The 23,199-nt window shown below is 39.4% G+C and overlaps 1 protein-coding gene across 1 annotated transcript in view; it reads right to left on the bottom strand.

Annotated features, from left to right (window-relative positions):
- Positions 1-23,199, bottom strand: part of RAPGEF5 (Rap guanine nucleotide exchange factor 5) — a 238,961-nt gene that overhangs the window by 98,892 nt on the left and 116,870 nt on the right. Inside the window, exons 8-9 of the mRNA XM_007981904.3 lie at positions 16,073-16,146; positions 3,694-3,819 (exon numbers count right to left, since the gene is read on the bottom strand). Coding sequence (XP_007980095.3) covers positions 3,694-3,819; positions 16,073-16,146 — 200 coding nt within the window. The remainder of the gene's footprint in view (positions 1-3,693; positions 3,820-16,072; positions 16,147-23,199) is intronic.

Genomic DNA, 23,199 nt, shown 5'->3' with positions numbered 1-23,199 from the left:
CAAAGGTGGTAAGAAACAGAACATTCTTATGTCTGCCACTATACCAAAGAATCCTTCAAAATTGCTTACTATAAAACAGCATGCACATCCCCCATTACCAGTAACTGAATTCTGTCAATATTACTGTGTAAATGACTTTCCACATTTACTCCCTCCTCAGTTCTTATGGTCACTGCCCCAGTTCAGGCTAGCACCTCTTACCTGACTCACTACAGTAGCTTTCTAAAGGTTCTTTCCAACATTTCCCTCTTCGTCACTCAATTATTCCTCTAAAGCAATGCCAGACAGATCTTACAAAGGCCACATCTGATCATGCCACTTCCCTTATTTGATGGCTTTCCTTTGCCAAAAGGCAAGTCTTAAGCTCGTTAGGGTAGCTTACCAGTCTTTCATAATGGAATTTTAGGCTGACTCCCAGCCCACCCCTCTCCATTCCCTAGGAATCACCAGGACTGCAGTTATGTGTCTTCCCGTGGGTCCCTCTGCCTAAAATGCTGTCCCCTGCCTTCTTCTATGACCATTAGTCATTCTTCAGGGTCAAGCTCAAAAGTCCCCATCTGATAACACGTGTCCCTTCCTCTATTGGCACAGTCACAGAATTAAGGCTAGGAAATACAATGCCTACACAAGAGATAATTTCTTTAAAGAACCAACAGCTCAATGTTAACTCTACTATCATAATGTTTAGAAGACACAGCCAATTTCTTTCCCCTTCTGAAAGTCCTTGCACAATAATTTTCAACACATAGGAATGAGTGCTTGCTAATTGTGCCTACAGCTAGTTAATAGAAAATAGAAAAATAGAGTGCTTCCTGAGAAGCCTGCGATAATTATACATTTAACTTTTTAAATTTCAGAAACACTTCGGCAAAAGCACAGAGTGAAGCATTTCTCTAATGGCATGCGTTTATAATCACAGCATTTAGCAGTTAAGAAAATATTAGAAATGCCTACTGAGAAAGCTGTAATCCCCTTCAATTTGTAACAAGATGTACCAGCAACAAAGGCTTTATTCTATCAAATTTATGTCTTTCCCCATGCAGTAGTGCTGCAAATTAGCTCTCTCTTTGGCATCTATGTGGCATTCTAGAACTGGAAAAGTAATGAAGGTTAGTCAAAAGGATGACTCAATAGGCAACTTGGATTCTAACTCAAATTTTATCATGGTCTACTTAACTAGTTTTGGCCCAGGAATGGTGAATGAGGTCGACGAAGCATTTTAAAATCATAAAAGAAAGGAAATCTGTATGTAACTTCAGGGTTTGGTCATTATTGTTATAACAAGAAGAGGAAACTGCAGACCTAGGTTTACGTTAAGTAAACTGCAGTTTCCTCTGTCCATGCTGTGTGTCGGAACTGAGTTTCTACGAAGAGCAGACGAGTGCTATTGTAAAGAAAGCGAGCACAGGAAAAATGAAAACGCTGCACCACCTTCATGAACACTGTGAGCTTAAGGGGTAAGCAAAGGTACAGGCACATCAAATGCCCCAGACATAAGACTGAAGTGAATTAGCAAGTGGTTTTTATTCCTAATAAATTACTGCAAAAAGTGTAAGCATCTAGTATCAAATAATTCATTTAGAGGAGTGCTACATCAATATCAGTTTGGAGAGTTGAGAGATTCCACTGGTGTCATCCTGCAGAAGGGAGATGACAGAATGGCTTCGTTTATATTTATCGCTAGAAAGAAAGATCCCTAATACTCCTTTCCTTATTTTAAGCTTCACAGGAACATCTATATAGAAAAAGTTGTAATTCCAATATTACACAGCATCTTTCGTCTCAGAAACAAAAACGTTTCAGAGTTGTTAATGCACCCATTATATAACAGTAACGCAAGAAGTAAAAAATGTTAGTGTTCTATTTTACAAATGAAGTGAAGGTTTAAAGGTTACAGAGCATATAACCATAGCAAAGCTGCAAATCTTCAATCACTAAATTTCTGCCTCATGTTAAATGCCTTTACAATTATCAGCCCCAAGTGTAGATTTCTATAGTTACAGATTTGAAGAGTATTATAATCTCATTGGCTGTGACTACTTATAATATTCTGGACTGAACTAAATATACAACAAAGACAACACACAGGTATCTTTTTAATAAGTGCAAAGTTGTTTTGTCATAAGCCTTAATCATAAGCCTAAAGCTTATGATTTCTAACTTTGGTGAAGTGGTACCCTACTGTTCTACTCTTTGATTTTTGAAAGATCTTACCATACCTGAAGTTGTTACTGGTTTACTACACCTAATTTGCAATCAGTTGTAAGATACAGCATTCATTTTAAGAACTATAAGGAAAGAGAAATGCTCACAATTAAACTATGACATGTTTTCATATCATCGATTGTTAAGACTACTGTGGGGAAAATGTGCATCTTGAAATCAATAAAATATGGCATATGAAAACTGTTGCTCATCTAATTAAAATGAATCAAAAGGAAATTTTTTGAAAAATTTAAGCTGCACACTAGGATATTCAAATATCCTAAGGACACAGCAGAGGTTAGGAGTCAGTCTATGATACAGTCAAACTTCAGGGTGCTTTTAACAACTTGAAAATGGTGCTAAATTTTTCAATAGTTCCAAGCCAAGTGAAGGTTGCCTGAGACCTACATCCACACTTAAAGTCAATAGTCACCTCTGAAACAGTTTAATCACAAGGCTTTGAAACTGCCTAATTATTCTCCTTCTTGAGACACCAACTGTTACAATTCGACGTCTCACTGTTAGAGAAGTGCTGTGTTATTAAATTAAGCAGCCAGCCAGCCTTGAGCATCTTACCTCCTCTCCTTCTCAGTAAAACCCTGCCATTTGTATTAATAGATTTGGAGCAGAAAAAGCATGAAGCAATGTTTTCCCCCCTGGAAAGGGCTGAAATAAAATCTCAAGGAAAAATAAAAGCCAGAGAATGACACACGTATAAGCACAGAGGAATGTTCCCCTTCATGAGCAATCCTGGATAGTGCAGCACTGAGAGTGAAGTCTTACAACCAACAACAACCAAGTCAACAGATAACAATGTGTGGCACAAGAAAGTGGTCCCATTGTCTTCTCAGCATGACGGCAGCATTCTCAGTTCTAAGGCTCAATCTGAATAACTGCTTTCAGGAGGACCAAGCGGAACGTCCCTTTCCTCCAGTTTTAACTGTATTCAAACAGTATAACTCTTGTTGGAACACAAGCCTTCATAAGATACTGGGAAAACTCCCTTCTGACCCTCCCACTTGGTGAGAGCATCTATAATCTGTTTTTGTGTTTTTATCTATTTCTAGTGACTTAGGACACATTCATTTGGCAACTAGATCCACCTCTGTACTAAACATAAAAATATGTTGAAATGTTTTTTCAAAATTCATATTCTACAAACTATACGATAAGGCAAAACTTCCAAAATCAAACTTGAAAGCCACCCAAGCACGATCATAAACAGATAAGGATTCATATTTGCTTAAATGCATTCTCATATTTCTACATAATTTACTTATGAGAAGAGTCTCTTATAAATCCAGTGTCATAAGCCACTTGCTTAGAACTATGAGCGCTGTCATTTTTACTAAGGAGGATGCTCTTGGGGGGGAAAACCCCCAAAACCTAAAGAATTTAAAATTAAATAGTCTTTCGTTCAAACATGCAATCAGGCAGAAACATTTTACACCCCTTCAAACCTGCATCCCCAAGAGGCAAAAGGCTTACGTGTTCAGACTTCTCCTGTTCTTTTTTGTCCGTCTGCAAAAACTGATAGTTTTCTCTTGCCAGCTTCTGAACTAGTTCGATTCGTCCGATTTCATCTCTTTCTTGAAGCTTGCACATCACCCCTGCCTTAAGAGTTGGAGAAAAAGCGAAGATATACTTAAAACCACAGTCCCAGGACATGACACCACCGCAAAGTTCACCTTATAATAAGCTCATCTTTTCCACTGCCTGGATTAAATCATGGTCTTGGGAAAATATTTTGCCTTTCAAAAACTGAAGTTACATTATTATAATCTAGGAGCACCATGACAAAAGACTTAAAGTTGAGTCTGCATATCACTCTACTTTAAGAGCAAACTAAATCATTTGCTACTAAGTGTGCGCCTGATAGGCTCCTGTTTGTTTGTTCTTGACAGCCTGTTTCCTGTTACATAAGCAAAGCCTAGCAAGAGGTTAAAAACTCATGGGAAAGTTAGCCAGGAACCACACTGGTGAAAGGGCGAAGTGATACAGAGCCCTAAAAATAACAGTATACAACACCCCAATTCTTTAGCCTCACAACAAATTATTCCATACGTAAATAAACCCTTAACAAGAAGATCACAAGATAAATTTTTTCACAATTGGAAAATTACTATGGGGCATCAGTAAAATACCACTAATAGTGCATAAAAGATGGTGAAATATTTTGCTAAAAATAAGGGATTGGAAAAAGAAAGCTCGAAATTTCCTTCCTTAGGGTTTGGAAATGATCCATAAAACATCATATTTTACATTAGGTCAAAGTGCCTAAATAATAATAGGAAGAGGGAGGTGAATCTAAGACTTTGAAATAGGAAAAAGAAAAAAGTTCACTCTAACACACTAATTATGAAGTATTTCTGCTCAAATTCTTTCCAAAATGGTTCATACTGACATACCAAGACATGATCTAATAAAGAAATCCAAAGTTATACTTGGCAGGAGCAGTCAAAACTATGGAATCTGTTTTCCTCAACATAACCTACAGGATTTGAATATACTCCATAACATGACCAAATACAGCAAAGGGGCCGGCGAAGAATCCAAACTTCATGATCTTAACGGTTTGTGCTAAAGATACGCATGTTGTTGAGTGGGCAGCAGAGAAATGGAACCATCCCTGCAAAGCAATGACTAACTCTTTATTCCCAGGGGCTATGGTATCTCTTTAACTAGTAGTTTGTCCAACTAGGAAGGATATAAACAAAAAATTTCTGAAGTGGCCCACATCACAGACTCCTAGAGGACAGCAACTGGAATTCCTCCACCAAAGTCAGAGATTTTTACAACATCCTCACAAGTGGCTTTTCCGTTCCTTTCTAAAGTTTCCTTGGACAGGGACCTAAGTTTATCTTAAGACAGTCTGTACTCTGTTGGATAGCCAGGATTGTTGGAAAGTCCCTTATTCTTATCACACTAGACAAAACTGAAACCATTTAACTTCAATCCGTGAGGACTAGTTTTGCCTTTTAAAGCAATGGAAACTAGGCCTATTCTTTATACAATGTGACAATCTTTCAAATATTTAAATACAAACTATTGCGGGAAGTCAGGGACCCCGAACAGTGGGACCGACTGAAGCCGCGGCAGAAGAACACAAATTGTGAAGATTTCATGGACATCTATTAGTTCCCCAAATTAATACTTTTATAATTTCTTACACCTGTCTTTACTGTAATCTCTGAACATAAACTGTGAAGATTTCATGGACACCTATCACTTCCCCAATGAATATCCTTGTGATTTCCTATGCCTGTCTTTAATCTCTTAATCCCATCATCTTCTTTGTAAACTGAGGAGGATGAATGTCCCCTCAGGACCCTGTGATTGTATCAACTGCACAAATTGTTTGCAGAGCACCGGTGTTTGAACAACATGAAATCTGGGCATCGTGAAAAAAAAAGAAGAACAGGATAACAGCGATGTTCAGGGAACAAGAGAGGTAACTGAACTGGCTGCCAGTGAGCCGGACAGAACAGAGCTATATTTCTCCTCTTTCATAAGCAAATAGGAGAACTATCGCTGAATTCTTTTTCTCAGCAAGAAACATCCCAGAGAAAGACAATGCGCCTTGAAGGTAGGTTTATAGATGGCCCCTTTTTAAGATGTCTTGTCTTTTATGGTTGAAGCCGAAGGGATGAAATCAGCCCTGGTCTCCCATAGTGCTCCCAGGCTTATTGGGATGAGGAAAATTCCCACCTAATAAATTGTGGTCAGACAGGTTATCTGCTCTCAAACCCTATTTCCTGATAAGATGTTATCAATGAAAATGCATGCCCCGAAACTTCATTAGCAATTTTAATTTCACCTCATCCGGTGGTCCTGTGATCTCACCCTGCCTCCATTTGCTTTGTGATATTTTATCACCTTGCAAGGTGTGTGATCTCTGTGACCCACACCCTATTCGTGCCCTCCCTTCCCTTTTGAAAATCACTAATAACAATTTGCTGGTTTTACAGCTCAGGGAACATCAAGGATCCTGCCGACATGTCATGTCTCCACTGGACACCCAGCTTTAAATCTCTCTCTCTTGTGCTCTTTCCCTTTATTTCTCAACCCAGCCGAGACACTTAGGAAATATAAAAGAACCCACGTTAAACATCGGGAGTGGGTTCTCCCAATAACAAACATTCATAATATTCTCATTTTAATATTCTCCAGATATATATCTGATGTGGTTTGGCAGTGTACCCCTCCCAAATATCATCTTGAATTGTAGTTCCCATAATCCCCACATGCTGTGGGAGGAACCAGGAACAGGTAATTTAATCATAGGGGCAGGATTTTCCAGTGCTGTTCTCATGGTAGTGAGTAAGTCCCATGAGGTCTGATGGTTTTATGAAGGGGATCTCCCCTGCACAAGCTCTCTTGCCTGCCACCATGTAAGACATGCCTTTGATCTTCCTTCGCCTTTTGCCATGATTGTAAGGCCTCCCCAGCCATGCTGAACTATGAGTCAATTAAACCTCTTTCCTTTATAAATTACCCAATCTCAGGTATGTCTTTATTAGCAGCAAGAGAGCAGACTAACACAATATCCCTAGTTCCCTAAATTATTTTATTCATTCATTCACTCAACAGAGTAAAGGATTTATTTGAGCCAGAACCTACTATAAGTCTGAGAATATGGTAGTGAACACACACAAAAAAACAAAGTTCTGGCTGGGCATGGTGGCTCATGCCTGTGATCCCAGCACTTTGGGAGGCTGAGGAGGGTGGATCACCTGAGGTCAGGAGTTCGAGAACAGCCTGGCCAACATGGTAAAACCCCATCTCTACCAAAAATTCAAAAAATTAGGCAGGCTTGGTGGTGTGCACCTGTAATCCCAGCTACTAGGGGGGCTGAGGCAGGAGAATTGCTTGAACCCAGAGGTAGAGGTTGCAGTAAGCCAAGATCACACCACTGCACTGGATGACAGAGCAAGAGTCTGTCTCAAAACAAAAACAAAAATAAAGTTCCTTACATCATGGAGCATACATTCATAATGTAACATACCAATAGGAAATATCGCGTGGTAATATATGACAGAAAAAACAATGAAGTAGGGTAAGGGGACAGAGAAATAATTGAAGGCATTATTAAGATAAAAATGTCAAGGAAGGGTTTTCTAGTAAAATGACATCTGAATGGTAACCTAAAGGAAATGAGGAAGAGGTGATGTGCATATCCAGAAGGAAGTGTGTTTCGGGCAGAGGAACAGCAAGTACAAGGGACCTAATGCTCAAGTGTGTTGGCACGCTCAAGGATAGGCAGAGACAGCAGCAGGGCTAGAAGAGAGCTGTAAGTAGTAGACTGGTGGCACTGGTCGAGAGGTAATGCAGGATCCAACACACAATTTCCTTATAGGCTGTATAAGGAGTTTGGATTCTTTCTCTGAATAAAACAGAACTTTGGAAGGTTTTGAACAGAGAATTGGCAAAATATGATTGACATTTTAGCAGGGTCATTGTGTGTCCTCGGTTGGACTGGGGGAACTAGTTGATGCTAAAAGACCAGTTAGGAACCTGGTTTTCACATAAGACATGGCTTGGAACTTGTGCTAGTGGTGAAGATGGTACATGTGGTTCTAACCACTGGAGACATTTCAAAGGTAGAGCCAGCAGATTTTGCTGTTTGGGAGTCTCCAAAATATTTGGCTGGAGTAACTGGAAGGATGGAGTTGTCATGGGGGATGCAGGGGTTGGTCTGGGAAGGAAAATGGCTATTTGACATCCAAGTGGAATTGCTGGGTTGGAAGTCTGGAGGTTCAGGGGAAGTCCAGGCTGAAGATACGAATTCCAGAGTCATCGGAGTACAGATGGTATTCCTCTGGTTTTACCAATGGAATGGTGTAAATCCAGGAATGGTGTAAATCCAGGAGTCTAGTGTTTCGATACTGGGAAGATGAGGAGTAATCAATCAGAAAAGGAGACTGAGGAGGAGTGGCTCCAAGAAGATAATCTGGAGAGTAGTGAAGCTGTTTCAAGGAGGAAGGAATGAAAAACTCTATCAAATGTTGCTGAAACGTCAGACAAGATGGGCCCAAAATAACTGATGCTGAATTTGACAAAAGTAATTGGTAACTTTGAGTGGAGCAATTTCTGTTTGAACTGATAGCAACAAAAGCTTTATTAGCACGGGTTCAACAGTAAATAGGACACAATTCTTCCAAAGAGATTTGTGACAAGAAATGAGGCACTAGCTGAAAACCATCCTTGAAGAGAGTTTCGCTTGCTTATTTGCTTTAACATGAGGGCTCTTCCGGGATGTTTACCTTTATTAGAATTCCAGTAGAGAGCAAAATTTGATGATGCAGGAGGGAGAACGGAGCATTTGCAAGAGTAAGGTTCTTGAGCAGGAAAGAGAAGATAAAGATCTACTCTCAGAAAGAAATATGAATATAAATATTTCATCCAGTGAAACAGGAGAGACAGTGAAATACAGGGGTAAATATGCAGGTATGTTGGCATATTTGGTGGTAGGGATGTGCAGAAATTCCTTTCTGAAGGCTTCTATTTCCCAGAAAAATAAGAAGTGAGTTATTATCTGAAGAAAAGAAATTGTGGGGAGATGCTGCTGGAGGCATAAGAAAAGAAGGCACGTTAATAGTCATTTCGGTTACAAGCACTGGGAAACCATTGTGTAAAGGACCAGACAGTAAATATTCTAGGCTTTGTAGGTCATGGGGTCTCTGTTGCAACTGCCCAATTCTCCAAGAGATAATACATAAATGAATGAGCACAGCTACATTCCAATGACATTTTATTTATAAAAACAAGCAGTAGGCTGTGGTTTGTCAACTCCTGGCCTAAGAGAAGGGGAAACTGGGCAAGGGAAGGAGAATAAAGACTGCCAAGCACTACTAAAGGCCCACTTGATTTTATTTTTAGATCCTTTTATGCTCCTAGCCATCCTCCTTAGGGCAGATTTCTGTTTGTCAGGATTTTAATGCAGTCCATAATCTGAGACAATGGTAAATATATGGGCCTATCATTAAGATGCTCTTTTAATCTACACTAAGGAGGGTAAAAAAGTTTCAATGGTATTATAAAATAACTATGAAGGCAGGGAAATTGGGGCAATTTCTACTTACAAATAAACATTCTTTAAATGTTTTGACACTTAAATACGTTTCTATTATCTAAAAAATTCATGTACATCAACCAGCGAGGATTTATTCTCTCTCCTTCCATTTCACCTGCACAATATTTACTATACTGTCCTGGCAGTGGAGGGAGGATGCTAATGACCCTCCAAAATGCCAACCTGGAAACCTGTTCTGTGATTTAATCAGTGGTGTGATGGATTTAGCCCTGATCTTGCTCTGCTCCCCAGTATGGCCCTCCCATACGAAAGACAGCATGTGGTGAATGGAGGCCCAGACGGTTGTGGGACACAGTTGAGAGTACTGGGCAGCTATAACTAACTCATCACCACGGGGAGCCTGTTCCCTCCTTTCACCAGCACTGGCTCCAAAGCAACTCAGCTAAGCTCCCACAGACTCAAGCTGGAGACAAAGTCTGTCCTTCTATCTGTAGGTCCCAAATACAGTGTTTTTTTTTTTTTTTTTTTTTTTTTTTTTAAATCAGCTGATTACAGCATCATCAATAAAAGACTGAAATTAAATAGAGGAAATTTAAGAGGTCTTCACTATTTTTTGGATTTCTATATGAACATGATTTTTCAAGGAACTCTAAATAGAATCCTAAATGTAAACTTTTCTCTCAGCCAAGTGCAGTGGCACATGCTTATAATCCCTGTGTTTTGGGAGGCCAAAGCGGGAGGATTGCTTGAGCCTAGGAGTTAGAGGCTGCAGTGAGCTATGATCACACCAATGCACTCCAGACTGGGCAAAAGAGTGAGACTCTGTCTCTCTCTAAAAATAGTAATAATATGTAAATAAAACGAAGTTTCCTTTCAGGAGGAAACATTTTCATTACAACCAGATACTTGGGCCCACGAAGCAAATCTGTACTTTAAAGGCAAAATGCTCTTACTTTTTAAAATGGGCTTCAGACTAACTTATTTCTTTAATTTCACATCTTATAATTAAAGAGAGAATATTGCTGTTTTGATTTTCTGGTTTCCAAATAATTTCTAGATGCATTTTCACAAGGTAATCAATTCTATAGCATTCCTTACATAACAACTATCAAAAAAGACTTTCAAGGAGGTTATGAATGCTTCTTCATTCACTGGGAGACTTTAAGCCCATATATCCCAGATGATTTATAAGGCAATGCTATGTGGAAGCATCATGCCAAACTAGATGTTCCTCAGGGTCCCTTTCAGAGCTCCATAATTTAGTGATTTAATTCAAGAAACCCATGAATTTATTAATATATTGTGGGAGCTTTGTTATGGCAGGAGCAGCAAGATAACTAACGGTCCTTGATGTAGACTTTCACATCCCTGGTCTATTGAATTTCTCTATGTAAAATTAATTATAAACAATTTACCTAACACTGCTAAGCCAGAAAAAAATAAAAGATTAATGTATAACTGTCAGAAGAGTTATTTAAGAGCTTTATTTCAAGGTCTGTTTTGAAAAAAGTCTCCATAATGTATAATTAAAGCTATTCATAGGATTTTCAGTCTTTGAGAAGAGAAATGTTACGAATGTAAATGAAAAGCCTGTTTCCTTTATAAATGGAGTCATAAAAATGTTAGGTCCATCCCCTCAATGGCAGAATGAAGCGTGGACAAGATTCCCGTGGGAAAAGTCACATGGATGATAAATGAGCATCTTACTGGGACAAAAGCACAGTTCTTTGTATTAAAACATTCTCTGCATTATCTTAACTTTAACAATACTTTTTCTAAAACACCTGGGTAAAACATCGTGCAAAAATTGCTTATCAAGGTCAGGGAAACCAGAAAGAAAGAGTCCACCTTTCATGAAAGCACTTCTGCAATAATAGAATGCTATTCAGTTCAAATTCAGGGTGTTCAGATAAATTCTTATTGATTACTACATAATATCTTAATTTCATTAAAAATTAAGCCTAGAAGTTCATATAATTTTTTTGCATTTTAAACAGAAATATAAATGACAGAATAAAACACTGATGAGCTTAGATGATATATTATTCTATTGTATGCACCTTATTTTCTTTATTTCTTTTTCTTTTTTTTTTTTTTGAGATGGAGTCTCGCTCTGTCACCCAGGCTGGAGTGTAGTGGCACAATCTCCACTCATTGCAAGCTCCACCTCCCATGTTCATGCCATCCTCCTGCCTCAGCCTCCCGAGTAGCTGGGACTCCAGGCGCCCACCACCATGCTCAGCTAATTTTTTTTGTATTTTTAGTAGAGATGGGGTTTCACAGTGTTTGCCAGGATGGTCTCGATCTCCTGACCTTGTGATCCACCTGCCTCCACCTCCCAAAGTGTTGGGATCACAGGCGTGAGACACCATGCTCGGCCATATGCACCTTATTTTCAAAACAGAAAATATTAAGAATTCTTTTCCAGGAAAATTCAGAAGACAGTTCATAGTCAAAAAATAGTAATTTTAGGGCTACAAATATTCATTTTCTCAAATTTCTTCAGAGAAAAATGTTAGACTATGAGAAAGCTCTCCCTGTTACGGATAGAAGAATATGCCCCTTGAGAATTGGGAAAAGAACTACGAAGCATCCACAGTGAGAAATGTACCTAATTGAAAGTGTGATGGTCAAGGCAGGTGAGGAATCCCTAGGGAGTCACTGGTATGGGCCTCAAACACCATGCTGGGGCATGATGGAGATTTAGAAATCATTTCATAATTCCTAGACCTTCACTGTCCAGGCAAGGCAACGGACATTCAGTTTCTCTGGCCCTACTCCTTTGTGGAATTCCTTGTGTTAAAACATCACCTTTGTATAGGATGGACAGACCCACCCTATAGAAATACTGTGTAATGCTGCATCCTGCCAGAGCATGCTGAGAGCCAGGAATAAGACAGAAACCACACTAACATGAAATTTACGCTGTTCTTCCCCTCAAGTACTTTCTTAATCTTTTGTATTTAGAAAATTATCCCTTCTGATTAAAATCAAAATATAGCGTTATAAATTTACATAATATATAGTACTATAAATTTAGATAATTGATAAAGTAAGGGGTTCATTCCTTTCACATACTTGATTCCTTTAACGTTCAGACTAAAGTAGGGAGGCCACCAATATTTTCTCTTATTTTGACCTAAGAGAAATTACAGCTCAGACTTGTGTATACATTCTTAACCACACTGGTAAGCAGGGTAGCAATGTTAAAAAAAATAATTAAAAAGTTAAAAAAGAGAATAAGCAAACTCAAATAATATCAAACATAAAAGATTTAACAGGATAATCAATTTTCTTTGACAGTCTTAAATAAGTTCTTTAGTATACATATTTTTAAAAGTTATAGTCTACTGATAAATTAGTTACCAAATATTTAGCAGTTAATTTGTATAATTAATTATCACTTAATAATAGAATGATTGATTCAAATGGAGGATAGGAGACAATGAAAATAGTCACTGAATCCAGTGGCCAACAGCTAATGGAACAAAGCAAGAATTTCCAAAGTTCAACACATTATAAATTACTCAAGGCCAAGTGTGGTGGCTCACGTCTGTAATCTCAGTACCTTGGGAGGCTGAGGTGGGCAGACTGCTTGAGCCCAGGAGTTTGAGGTCAGCCTGGGCAACATAGCAAAACCCTGTCTTTACAAAAAATACAAAAAATTAGCCAGATGTAGTGGTGTGCACCTGTCGTTCCAGCCACTCAAGAGGCTGAGGTGGGAGGATCACTTGAGCCCAGGAGGTTGGGGCTGCAGTGAGCTGTGATCATGCCACTGCACTCCAGCCTGGGTGACAGAGTGAGACCTTGTCTCAATCAATCAATCAATCAATCAATTAATAACTAATTAAAGATCTCACTAGAATTCTTAAAAGCTAGAACCAGGCAAATTTTCAGTACATTTTGACAAAGATTCTTAAATCCTTTTATCCTATAATAGAGTGAAGGGACTAGAATATTTTGTGTCTGTGAAGATACCATCTGGCAGAGAGTAATGCTGCAACTCGGCCCAGTTAGATACTTTAAATATTCCAACCAAAGGTACAAGAACTTCCAACCAAAAAGCAATGAGATAGATGGTCAGAGTGACAATAACTGACAGAGGCTGACTTTGTTGGGTGCTTACTGTGTGTCAGGCGCTGTTCTAACTGCTTCACATGTAGTCGTTCAATCTTCAGAACAATCTAACAATTATTTCCATTTTACAGAGGTTAGAAAGGCAGTTTGCACAGCTGTTTAAAGCAAGGACATCAGAACCAGACTGCCCTGGTTTGAGACCTGACCCCATCCCTTACTGGCACATCTATAAAGTGGTGGTAATTAAACTACCTATCCTGGAGGGTTTGCTGTGAGATATAAATACATTAATAAAAACAAAGAGCCTTAGAGGGTCTAATATATACGAAGTGCTGCCCAAATGTTATTGTTAAGTGTAATAATACTGCTCCCAGTATTATTACAGAAAAGGAGGATAGGAGCACAAGAGAGTTAACTCGCTCAAGGTTTTTTTGTTTTTTGTTTTTTTTGAGATAGAGTCTCGCCCTGTCACCCAGGCTGGAGGGCAATGGCACAATTTCGGCTCACTGAAACCTCCGCCTCCCGGATTCAAATGATTCTCCTGCTTCAGTCTCCCTAGTAACTGGGATTATAGGTGCCTGCTACCACGCCCAGGTAATTTTTTTTTTTTTTTAGTAGAGACAGGGTTTCATCATGTTGTCCAGGCTGGTCTCAAACTCCTGACTTCATGATCCACCCGCCTTGGCCTCCCAAAGTGCTGGGATTACAGGTGTGAACCACCGCACCTGTTACTCCCCCAAGGTTACTGTGCCAGAGTCAGGAAAAGAACCCAGGCAGTGTGGCCCCAGAGGCAGCGCCCCTAGTCTTTACAGTATGCTGCCCAACATTTATTGAAACTCTCCTATGTGCCAGGATTGCCGGAAGCCTTTTATGTTGCTTCATTTCAACCTCATGAGACGCTTATAATATCTCCATTTTGCAGAGATGAAAACCATGCATGCTAGGTACTGCCTAGCATAGTGGGGACACCATGGGGACAAAGACTTAGGTGCCCTACAGGATCTTCCAGGTTTACAGCCACTAAGGAACACCCTTTAAGGAAGAAAGGCTGGGATGCCAACCCAACTCTTAATGCTCTCTTCACTCCACCCACATGTGACAGCATTAAAACAGGGAGTTTCCTAAGCAGAAAAGGTATTTTTAGTAAGAAAAAAGCAGCCAACATATGAGAGATCTCTGGTAGATGGGAAGCCTGTGTACAACAAGGCCAAGTCTCTCTGGGCTTAGTGACCATCTTAACCCTCTATAGACCCCAAGTTTTCAGCAGCCTAGAGGTACATTTCCCACAGTAACACATTTCATCATGTATGGGGAAGGAGGAATCAGAATCCACTTAACTTGCTTAAAATATGCTCTGGAATGAAGATTGAAGTAATTCGAAATACTGTGAAGGGCCTGGCAAATAGGTGCTCAAGCCACTATATGTATATACATCAATCAAATAAATTGTACATATAAATTACACACATATGTACACACCAATAAGCATACATTTTTATTTCTAATTCTGCGTACATATCTGATGGCAAAATTCTAAGTTTTCTTTAAGTTCACCTTGCATGATTTGAACTACTTATTCCATCCAGGGAATTTCTATAGATGGGCCTGTAGAATTAAACCAATAAAACTGGTGTTTCCACTATGGTAGCAGATCAAGTTTTCTTACTCACCACCAGAGGAGGTGACAACTGCCTGCCTTCCTACCCAGCTTAGGCCTATAACACTTATAATGATGTCATGCTGCCCAGTGAACTTAATTCAACTTTCAAACCTACGTAGACTCTGTTCCTGATCTAATTATCAATCTACTGGTTTCATGATTTCATCCCTCTGTATGTCCTGTAGATATAGTTACATAATCATTGCTGAATAAAAATCACAAAATCCTGAACAGTAAGGTCTGTGTATCCTTTTGAGAAATAAAATTGCATTCAAACAGACATTTACCCATAGAATAAGTTCAAAACAAATAAAGAACAACAATATTTTAAATTTAGAAACCCTTGTCCCACTAGTAATTTAAGAATTTAGGAAATCTTGGAGTAAGTGGTAAATACACTGAACTGGGGAATCCCTGCACAGGTTTGCTTGGAAGCCTTTAGTATAATTTTAATATGAACTTGAGGACTGCTGCATGTTTAATATTACCACAGCAAAACAAGGTGACTTTGTTAAAACATTACTGTCCAGGCAACCTTTATTGAAAAAGTTAATGTGATTCGTCTGACCAGAATCAACAGATTTGTAACCTTAAAGGTGAAGTGAGATGAGTCAACTAGGCTGAGTCGGAATTTTTAAATGCTCCACTATTGTGTAAAGTCAACAGCTGGCAGCACTAGGGTGTCCAAAGATTTTATGGTGCAATAGTATTTGGAAGTATGCTACCTAAAGCATATTCATGCCATGATTTAGCTACTGGGAGGTGGCACAGAACCTCTGGCAGGCCGGTGCTCTCAGCTGGCTCATTCTCCACTGCCTGCTTCAGGGGAACATCTGCCCTTCACTCATTTCCCTTGCTTTCTCTGGGAAGTGAAGTGTGTCTATCCGACCCTCTCCCATGAATCAAATTATAAATATAATTACCAGTTTAGGACCCTTAGTGTGGAATACCTTTATATCAAAACTGAGCACTTTATTCCCAGTGGCTATTTACAAAACATAAAAGGTAAAACCTATATCAGTTTTGAACACCTGCACTGTCTCACCACCCTCAGCACACTCGGGTATGATGAGGGGCTGTCACAGAATTGATCATACCTGAGAATCTGGAACACTTTCGGCTTCTGTTACAGCTACATGTTTGTCATTGTTTTCTTCATCTTGTTCAATTGCTTTAAAAAAAAAAAAAAAGAACACTATTAAACAAATATATCATCAAAGAAAAAATGCTTCAGATAATTTTCTTTCAGATCACAATTTAGCAGGAAAAAATGTTAGATTCACAAAATGTAAAAATGGCATTATTTTTTGTTAATCAAATGTGAAGTTAGCTAATAGCACTGGGTACTTCTCATGCATATTATCACATGCATTAAATCAATGGCAGTGAGAAAATTCAGTCTTAATTCTGTTCTTCACCTAAACCCATCCAGACATCATCATATCAGTATTGTGCTTTACCAAAAGGGCAGTTGGGCATATAAGATGAAGACTTCTATTCATTTCATGTGAGAACAGCCATATATATTTTTTAATGTGGCTTTCTGGCTGGCAGTTTAAATGTCATATAATAAAAGAAGCACAGTATTTTATATCTGGGTTGCTCAGTGCATTGTTACCACAAAATTCCATATCATGGAGTCTTGAATCCATCTCTCCCTTCCCAGCATCTCCCTATCCAAGCCCTTATCACCTTTTCTTCATTGGTACAATGACCTCTTACACAAAGCCCCTGACTCCAGCCTCTCACTAATCCAATCCAGCTTGGGCACAATGCTAAAATAATTAGTCTCAAAAAATATAAAAACAACAAGTGCCAGACTTTGGCTTATGTATTGCTTATCTCATGGCGTCTGAACTTCTCCTGCTCATCATTGAAGGGCTTCTCTGAACTCTCTAGCTTCCTCCAAATGTCCAATTTCACACTGACATTCAACACCAAAATGTATTTTACATAACTGATCCACGCATAATGACTGGATTACTTTTCTCTCTAGATAATTTGTTCTTCCGTTTTAACAAATATTTACGGAGCAGCTATTATGTCCATAGCAGGAGATGTGACATTCAACAAGCCTGGAGAGAGTAGAGACCACGATAAATTCAGATCTAAGCCTAAGAACATGGGGAACCACAAAAGAATTTTAAATTGGGAAGTGCATGATTTGATGTATATTTTCAAAAGTTCTTTTTTGCTTCTTTGTGGAGAATAGACTTGAAAGAAACAAGAGCAGAGGCAGGGAGACATTAGTTGCTGTAATGTTGCCTGCAGATGACAATGACTCAGATCAGGGAAGTGGCAATGAGCAGGAAAAACGTGGAACACTGGAGCTGTATTTTTTTAGACAAAATGGACACAACTTGCCAATGAATTGCATATGGAAAGAGAAAAAAGAGGAGATGAAGGAGAAGCAATCAAGGATTACTCCTATTAGTTATTCCTTGCATCCACCATGCCATTTATCCTTTTCGCCCTTTCCATCAAAAGTAGGCCAAAGCATACCAACCTAGCTGATGGTGAGGTCACCCACTGTACTTATTGACTCAGTTTGCATTATTCTGTGGCTTTTTTTTTTTTTTTTTTTTTTTTGAGACAAAGTCTTTACTCTGTTTGCCCAGGCTAAAGTGTGGTGGCACAATCTTGGCTCACTGCAACCTCCACCTCACGATTCTCCTGCCTCACTCAGCCTCCCGAGTAGCTGGGATTACAGGCGTGCACTACCATGCCCAGCTAATTTTTGTATTTTTAATAGAGATGGGGTTTCACCATGTTGGCCAGGCTGGTCTCAAACTCCTGACCTCAAGTGATTTGCCCACCTCGGGCTCCCAAAGTGCTGGGATTATAGGCGTGAGCCGCCTCGCTTGGCCTGTATACTTTTAAATATTGTGCTCTCTGCTCTGTATTTTTTAAAATACCATTTCATGTACCTTTTGCTTTTGTATGCCATTCATGCCTGCTGTGTGGTGCCCACCACGGAGCCTACCTATAATGCTGTGCATACAGTAGGGCTCTGCAAATGCTAACCGGCATGAACAATGTATCCCCAAGTGATCAAAACGGCACTGCTTGACTATGCCTACTTATATAATAAGCTACTACTTTTGTAACTATTTATGAAAGAAGAAAAGAGAGAAATTCTTCTGTTCACTCTTTGGATAACTAGGATAACTCTGACCAGCTGAGCATCTAAAAGCAAGGTAGGAAGAGGTAGGTAGACGCTTTTCTTCTAATTTTCAGAGAAAAGTTCCATTCATGACTGTTCAAAGGGGGTTCCCTGTTGCTACTGTTACCCAGCTAGAAGGAAACTTAAGAACAAAGAAAAACATTCATGTTTTCTTTGAAAAACTAGAGGTAAGACTATAAAGGGAAAAATAAAACATAGAATAATATCCTAAATTCCACTTAAAAAATGCAATGGGTTACAGAAGTAAGGAACTCTACTTAACAATTGAAATAATAGAAGAAGCCTTTCCTCATCCTGGAATGCAGAGTAATTTTCTTGGAGGGCAAGCTGATCATATACTAATGCAAAATAACTTCACATGAAAAGCAACCATACTTTGGCACTTCATTTGTGCTTTATTTGAATTTTTGCTCTTTAAAGTGCTAATTTCAATGAAAATGAAGAAAATTAAATTTCAGAATATTTTAGCCTACTGAATTCATGGTTTTGGTTTTAAAACAACAATGCTCTAGGGTATAGGCATTTCTTATTCTTACCTTATTATACTAGAACATAGAACATGCAGGACACTAAATCATAATTTCAGATTGAGAGTTAACACATCGTTTTTGAGGCAGGGTCTCCCTCTGTCGCCCAGGCTGGAGTGTGGTTGCACCATCATGCCTCACTGCAGCCTGGACTTCTTGGGCTCAGGCGATCCTCCTGTCTCGGCCTCCCAAAATGCTGAAATTACAGGTATGAGCCACTTCACCTGACCTCACACTACTTTTTAAGTTTTAGGAATAATTCTTAATACATATAGATAGAACTAAAGGAGGAATAGATGAACATAAAAGCAAACCTAGGATAAAGTGTCAGTCCTGTATTTATTTCTAGCTTATCCCCAACAATGCTACATTTATTGTCACATCTTAAAAGACCTCAAAATCAGTTGCCTAGCATTATGCCGAAACTAACACAGTGAGAATTAGAAACAAAAGCAAGTTAAGGGACTTGGCAAAGCTAACTTTGTAAGCTAAATCTGCATAATGGACAAACTCTCAAAGTTCTGCTGGACTCAACCTCAACCCCCTAAAGACAAAGAGAAGACAGCATAAATAACATTATTTTCTTGGAAATATGAACAATTACACTTCTAAGAATGCATCTTGGGAGCAAAAGTGTATTTATCCTAGACAAGGATTTATGATTATCCTATGAAGCTGCACGTATAAAATATATATGGTCCCCTGAAAGGGAGAGCTCTGTTGACCCTTTAACGCATAGATTAATGTCAAAAAATAAATAAAAACACAATTTCTCTCTTTATACCTTCCAGTGGTGTGGCTCATGTGGTGGGAAAAGGAGGAAGGAGTTATTTAGATTTTTGAGTTCAATTTTTCTTTTATCTGATCAGAATGAAAGTTGGTTGGGGAAAATTTCCTATGCAAATATTGATTCTGGGACAGTTCCCTCCAGTGAAACACGTACACAGGAATGACAGCTTCTGGGACCAAGAGAGGCTAGGAGCCTCACTCTCTGCCAACACAAACCATCTCCTTATCTCTCAGCACACAGAGTCTAAAAGCAAGTAATGGCCTTTGAAAATAACTTACCATAACAAAAGATACAAGTGCAAGATCTAAAGCATATGCTTTGGTGAGCATTACTGCCCACAGGAGAACTAAGCATGTATGTGGATTAATTTACACTGATTCGGTAAGGATGCCTAGTTTAAATGTACCTATTTGCAAATTAGCCAAGAGGGATTCAAGGTGAACGACTGTTGAAAGCCTCCTAGGATTGTGGGGCTTAAGTTGATATTGCTTTCTTGTTGCCTTGGGGACAAAACAGGTTTTCTCTCCCCAGGACTTACTAGGATGGGTGGCAGAATACAAACAAACAAACAAACAACAACAAAAACAACTCTGCCAGTAACGCTACTAATAATAATACTTAAACACGAAGGGGACTGACGTCCCTTCTAAATGATGCTCATTTAATTTCCACTGATCAACTTCGTAAAGGTAAGAGCCCCACTAACAAGAAAACATTAAAACACAATGACTGTCATGTGCTGACTCCCATCGGAACCATTATTTAAAAATCAACCAACCCATTTCTTTAAAAAAATCTTACCAACCAACCACAAAGATGACTACAGACACAAACGGAGCATTTCAAGCCTCAATGTGAGAAATCAGCAAATAACGTATTGGGTACTCTGCCAAGAACTAAAGTTTTGGCAATAATATAATCTTTCACCTGTGTAGCATTTTCACAGAGAGAAAACTCTTGCATGAAGGGTCTCATCTGATGTTCAACCTGAAATGTTGGGCAGGTAAAATCATCCCCCATTTTACAGATGTGGAAACTGAGACTAGTGAGGTGAAGTAACCTGCCTTAGGCCTCACATATAAAATGTAGGTGTCGGTGACAGTTCATCACTGCTACAGTCAAGGATGGAACAGAACAGGGCTGGTCAAACTGCACATCAGCAAATCCATTCACATGGATCCTGACCAGGGTTTCTTTTCCCTTTTAATGAAATAGAACAGAATATCATAGGGAGATGAGAAAAATAAAGATCAAAATGTATTGCAACTAGTAAAGTATTTTTCACAAGTATGGATGAGAGGTGTACTAGGTTGGAATCTTTTACATGTTCTGTAGATTGTGGACATAAAAATGTTAGGAAAACACTATAGTGTTTCCAGGCCACAGGAGGCAGAGCCCAGTTCTTCATTATCTAAATAATCAGCTATTTTTTTGTGCCATCCTGGAGTGGGGTCACAATGTTTACTTTTGGAGGCCCTTCAACAACACTCCATCCACATTCAGCCCTGGAGGATGGCACAGAAACAAGCCTACAGTGAGAAATGCTTAGAGAGTATACTCATTTTTGCCTTCAATATATAATCATAAATGCTTCCAAACACTCAAATCTCTTCCATTCTTTAAAAAGGAAGAAAAATGGTAATTGTAACCTTTCTGCCTCATCACTGTATTTCTTCAGTGTTAAAATTAGAAAAGTAGGGGTCAGTGTTCACCATCAAGCCACTCCACATGGTATTATAACCTGGCCCATCCAGTGCCATTGAACTTCTCTTTGAAGGTGGACCAATGACCACTACATCTCTGCTTCAGCATTTTTTCTCAACCCCAATCTATTCAGCTGAACTTGAGACTGTTGATTTAAAACTCTCTTTTCTGCATACTTATCCTCAAGTCTTCTAAAAACGCAAGCTTTCCCCAGGCTCTCTTTTCTCTCTCTTTGCCTCTTTCCTTGGTGATCTTATCTGTTACTAGGGTTTCAACTTTCACTGCAATGCGGTTTATTCTCAAATCTGTCTCCATTTCTGCCCGCTTCTCTGAGTTCCAGGCCCACATTTCCAGTCACATGATGAATATTTTCATTTCACAGACGGTAACATATCTGCTACATACAAGCTGCTGTGATAGGTGCAGTGGCACAATCTGCACCTCAAGAAATAGTAATTGATTTAATATGGCATGAGGACATGAAGGTCTGAAATCACAAGCATTTTCTTGCTTCTGGGGTATTTCAGTTTAGATCATCACCAAGTACTGAAGCTGCAAATCTCAGGCACCTTCATGGTCCTCCTTCCCCTGAGCCCTCACCTCAATTTCACACTAAATCCTGCCACTTCTACCTCTGGAATGATTCCACCCTTCATCCTCTCTGCCATGGTCACGCCTCATGTAGGCCGCTATGGCATGGCCTCTCCCTCCATCCATTCTCCACACAGTTGCCGGAGCTCCATCCCAGAATGGAAGTCTGATCAGGCCATCCCCCTATCCTGCCTATGCCTGCTTAGAGCACATGAGAGTCACACAGCGAGATAGATACCAATTCAGGCTCCACAGCCCCATCCCCAGTGTCTCTGATGCCATGGGACTTAGCTCATGGATGTGCAGGTTTGAAAGCTCTGACACCTGTGATCCCCACTCTATTGAGCACTGGCCAATGTTCAGGTGGAAGCCCTCAACCTGGCCTCAAAGGCCAGGCCATTAGGTCTTGGACCCTCTCCCCAGGTGCATCTCTTCCTTTGTACATTTCTTTGTCTTTAACCTGGAATGCCCTTGTCCCTGCCTTCACCAGGTGAAATTACTCTTGTCCACTGGGCTCCCCAACTCAAACACCAGCTCCTTAATGAAGAGTCTTCTGAGTCCTTACTCTCTGCATCTAAGGCCCCTGACAAAATGAAGAGTACTTCCTCCTAGCCCAACAAAGCTCTTTTTCTGTACACTTGATATTTTTTAGTCAGCAATACAAATATCTGTCTTTGCTAACCCAAATTATGACTTCTTCGAGAGGACAGAGGGTATATTTTCATATTCCCAGTGAAACTGACCCAATAGTCCCATAGACAGTTTTTTTTTTTTTTGGATAAACATAGAAATTGACCTTTCTGGTCTTAAAGCTTGAAACTTATATTTGTTTTATCTGAGTTCTTTCCTCAGGAAACAACCTTTAGGCTTCTCAAAAAAATAAATAAATAAATAAATAAGATAAAAAGAATTGAAACTCACCAGATCACTGCATCCAGACATGATAGGCCAGACCCTTCATTCATCTTGATTGCTTCCTTGTCCCTCCCTAGTTCCTGCTTTCTTATACCTGTTACATTTCTTCCCTGCTATATAAGCTCCTAGTTTTAGTTGGTCAGAGAAATGGATTTGAGACTGGGCTCCCATCTCCTTGGCTGCAGCACCCGATTAAAGCCTTCTTCCTTGGCAATAATCCTTATCTCAGAGATAGGCTTTCTGTGTGGTGAGCAGCAGGATATAGATTAAACTCCTTATGTTTCAGTAACACCAGCACCTGGAATAATTTCTAGAACACAGAGGTGCTAAGTAATGGTCTACTGAACTGAACAAAGGTAGTCAATTCAGACAGTAATAATTATGAGGCAGATATAAATAGAAAAAAATGTCAATGCAGTTTGCGGGGAGGGGGTTAACATCATGAAAGGCATCCAGGAAATGTAGATTCTGATAGGTGGATGAGATAAGGGGAGGAATGCAGTCAAGGTGGAG

This window comes from Chlorocebus sabaeus, chromosome 21, assembly GCF_047675955.1.
Source record: "Chlorocebus sabaeus isolate Y175 chromosome 21, mChlSab1.0.hap1, whole genome shotgun sequence".
Taxonomy (NCBI): domain Eukaryota; kingdom Metazoa; phylum Chordata; class Mammalia; order Primates; family Cercopithecidae; genus Chlorocebus; species Chlorocebus sabaeus.
This window is presented reverse-complemented; position numbering and strand designations above follow the sequence as displayed.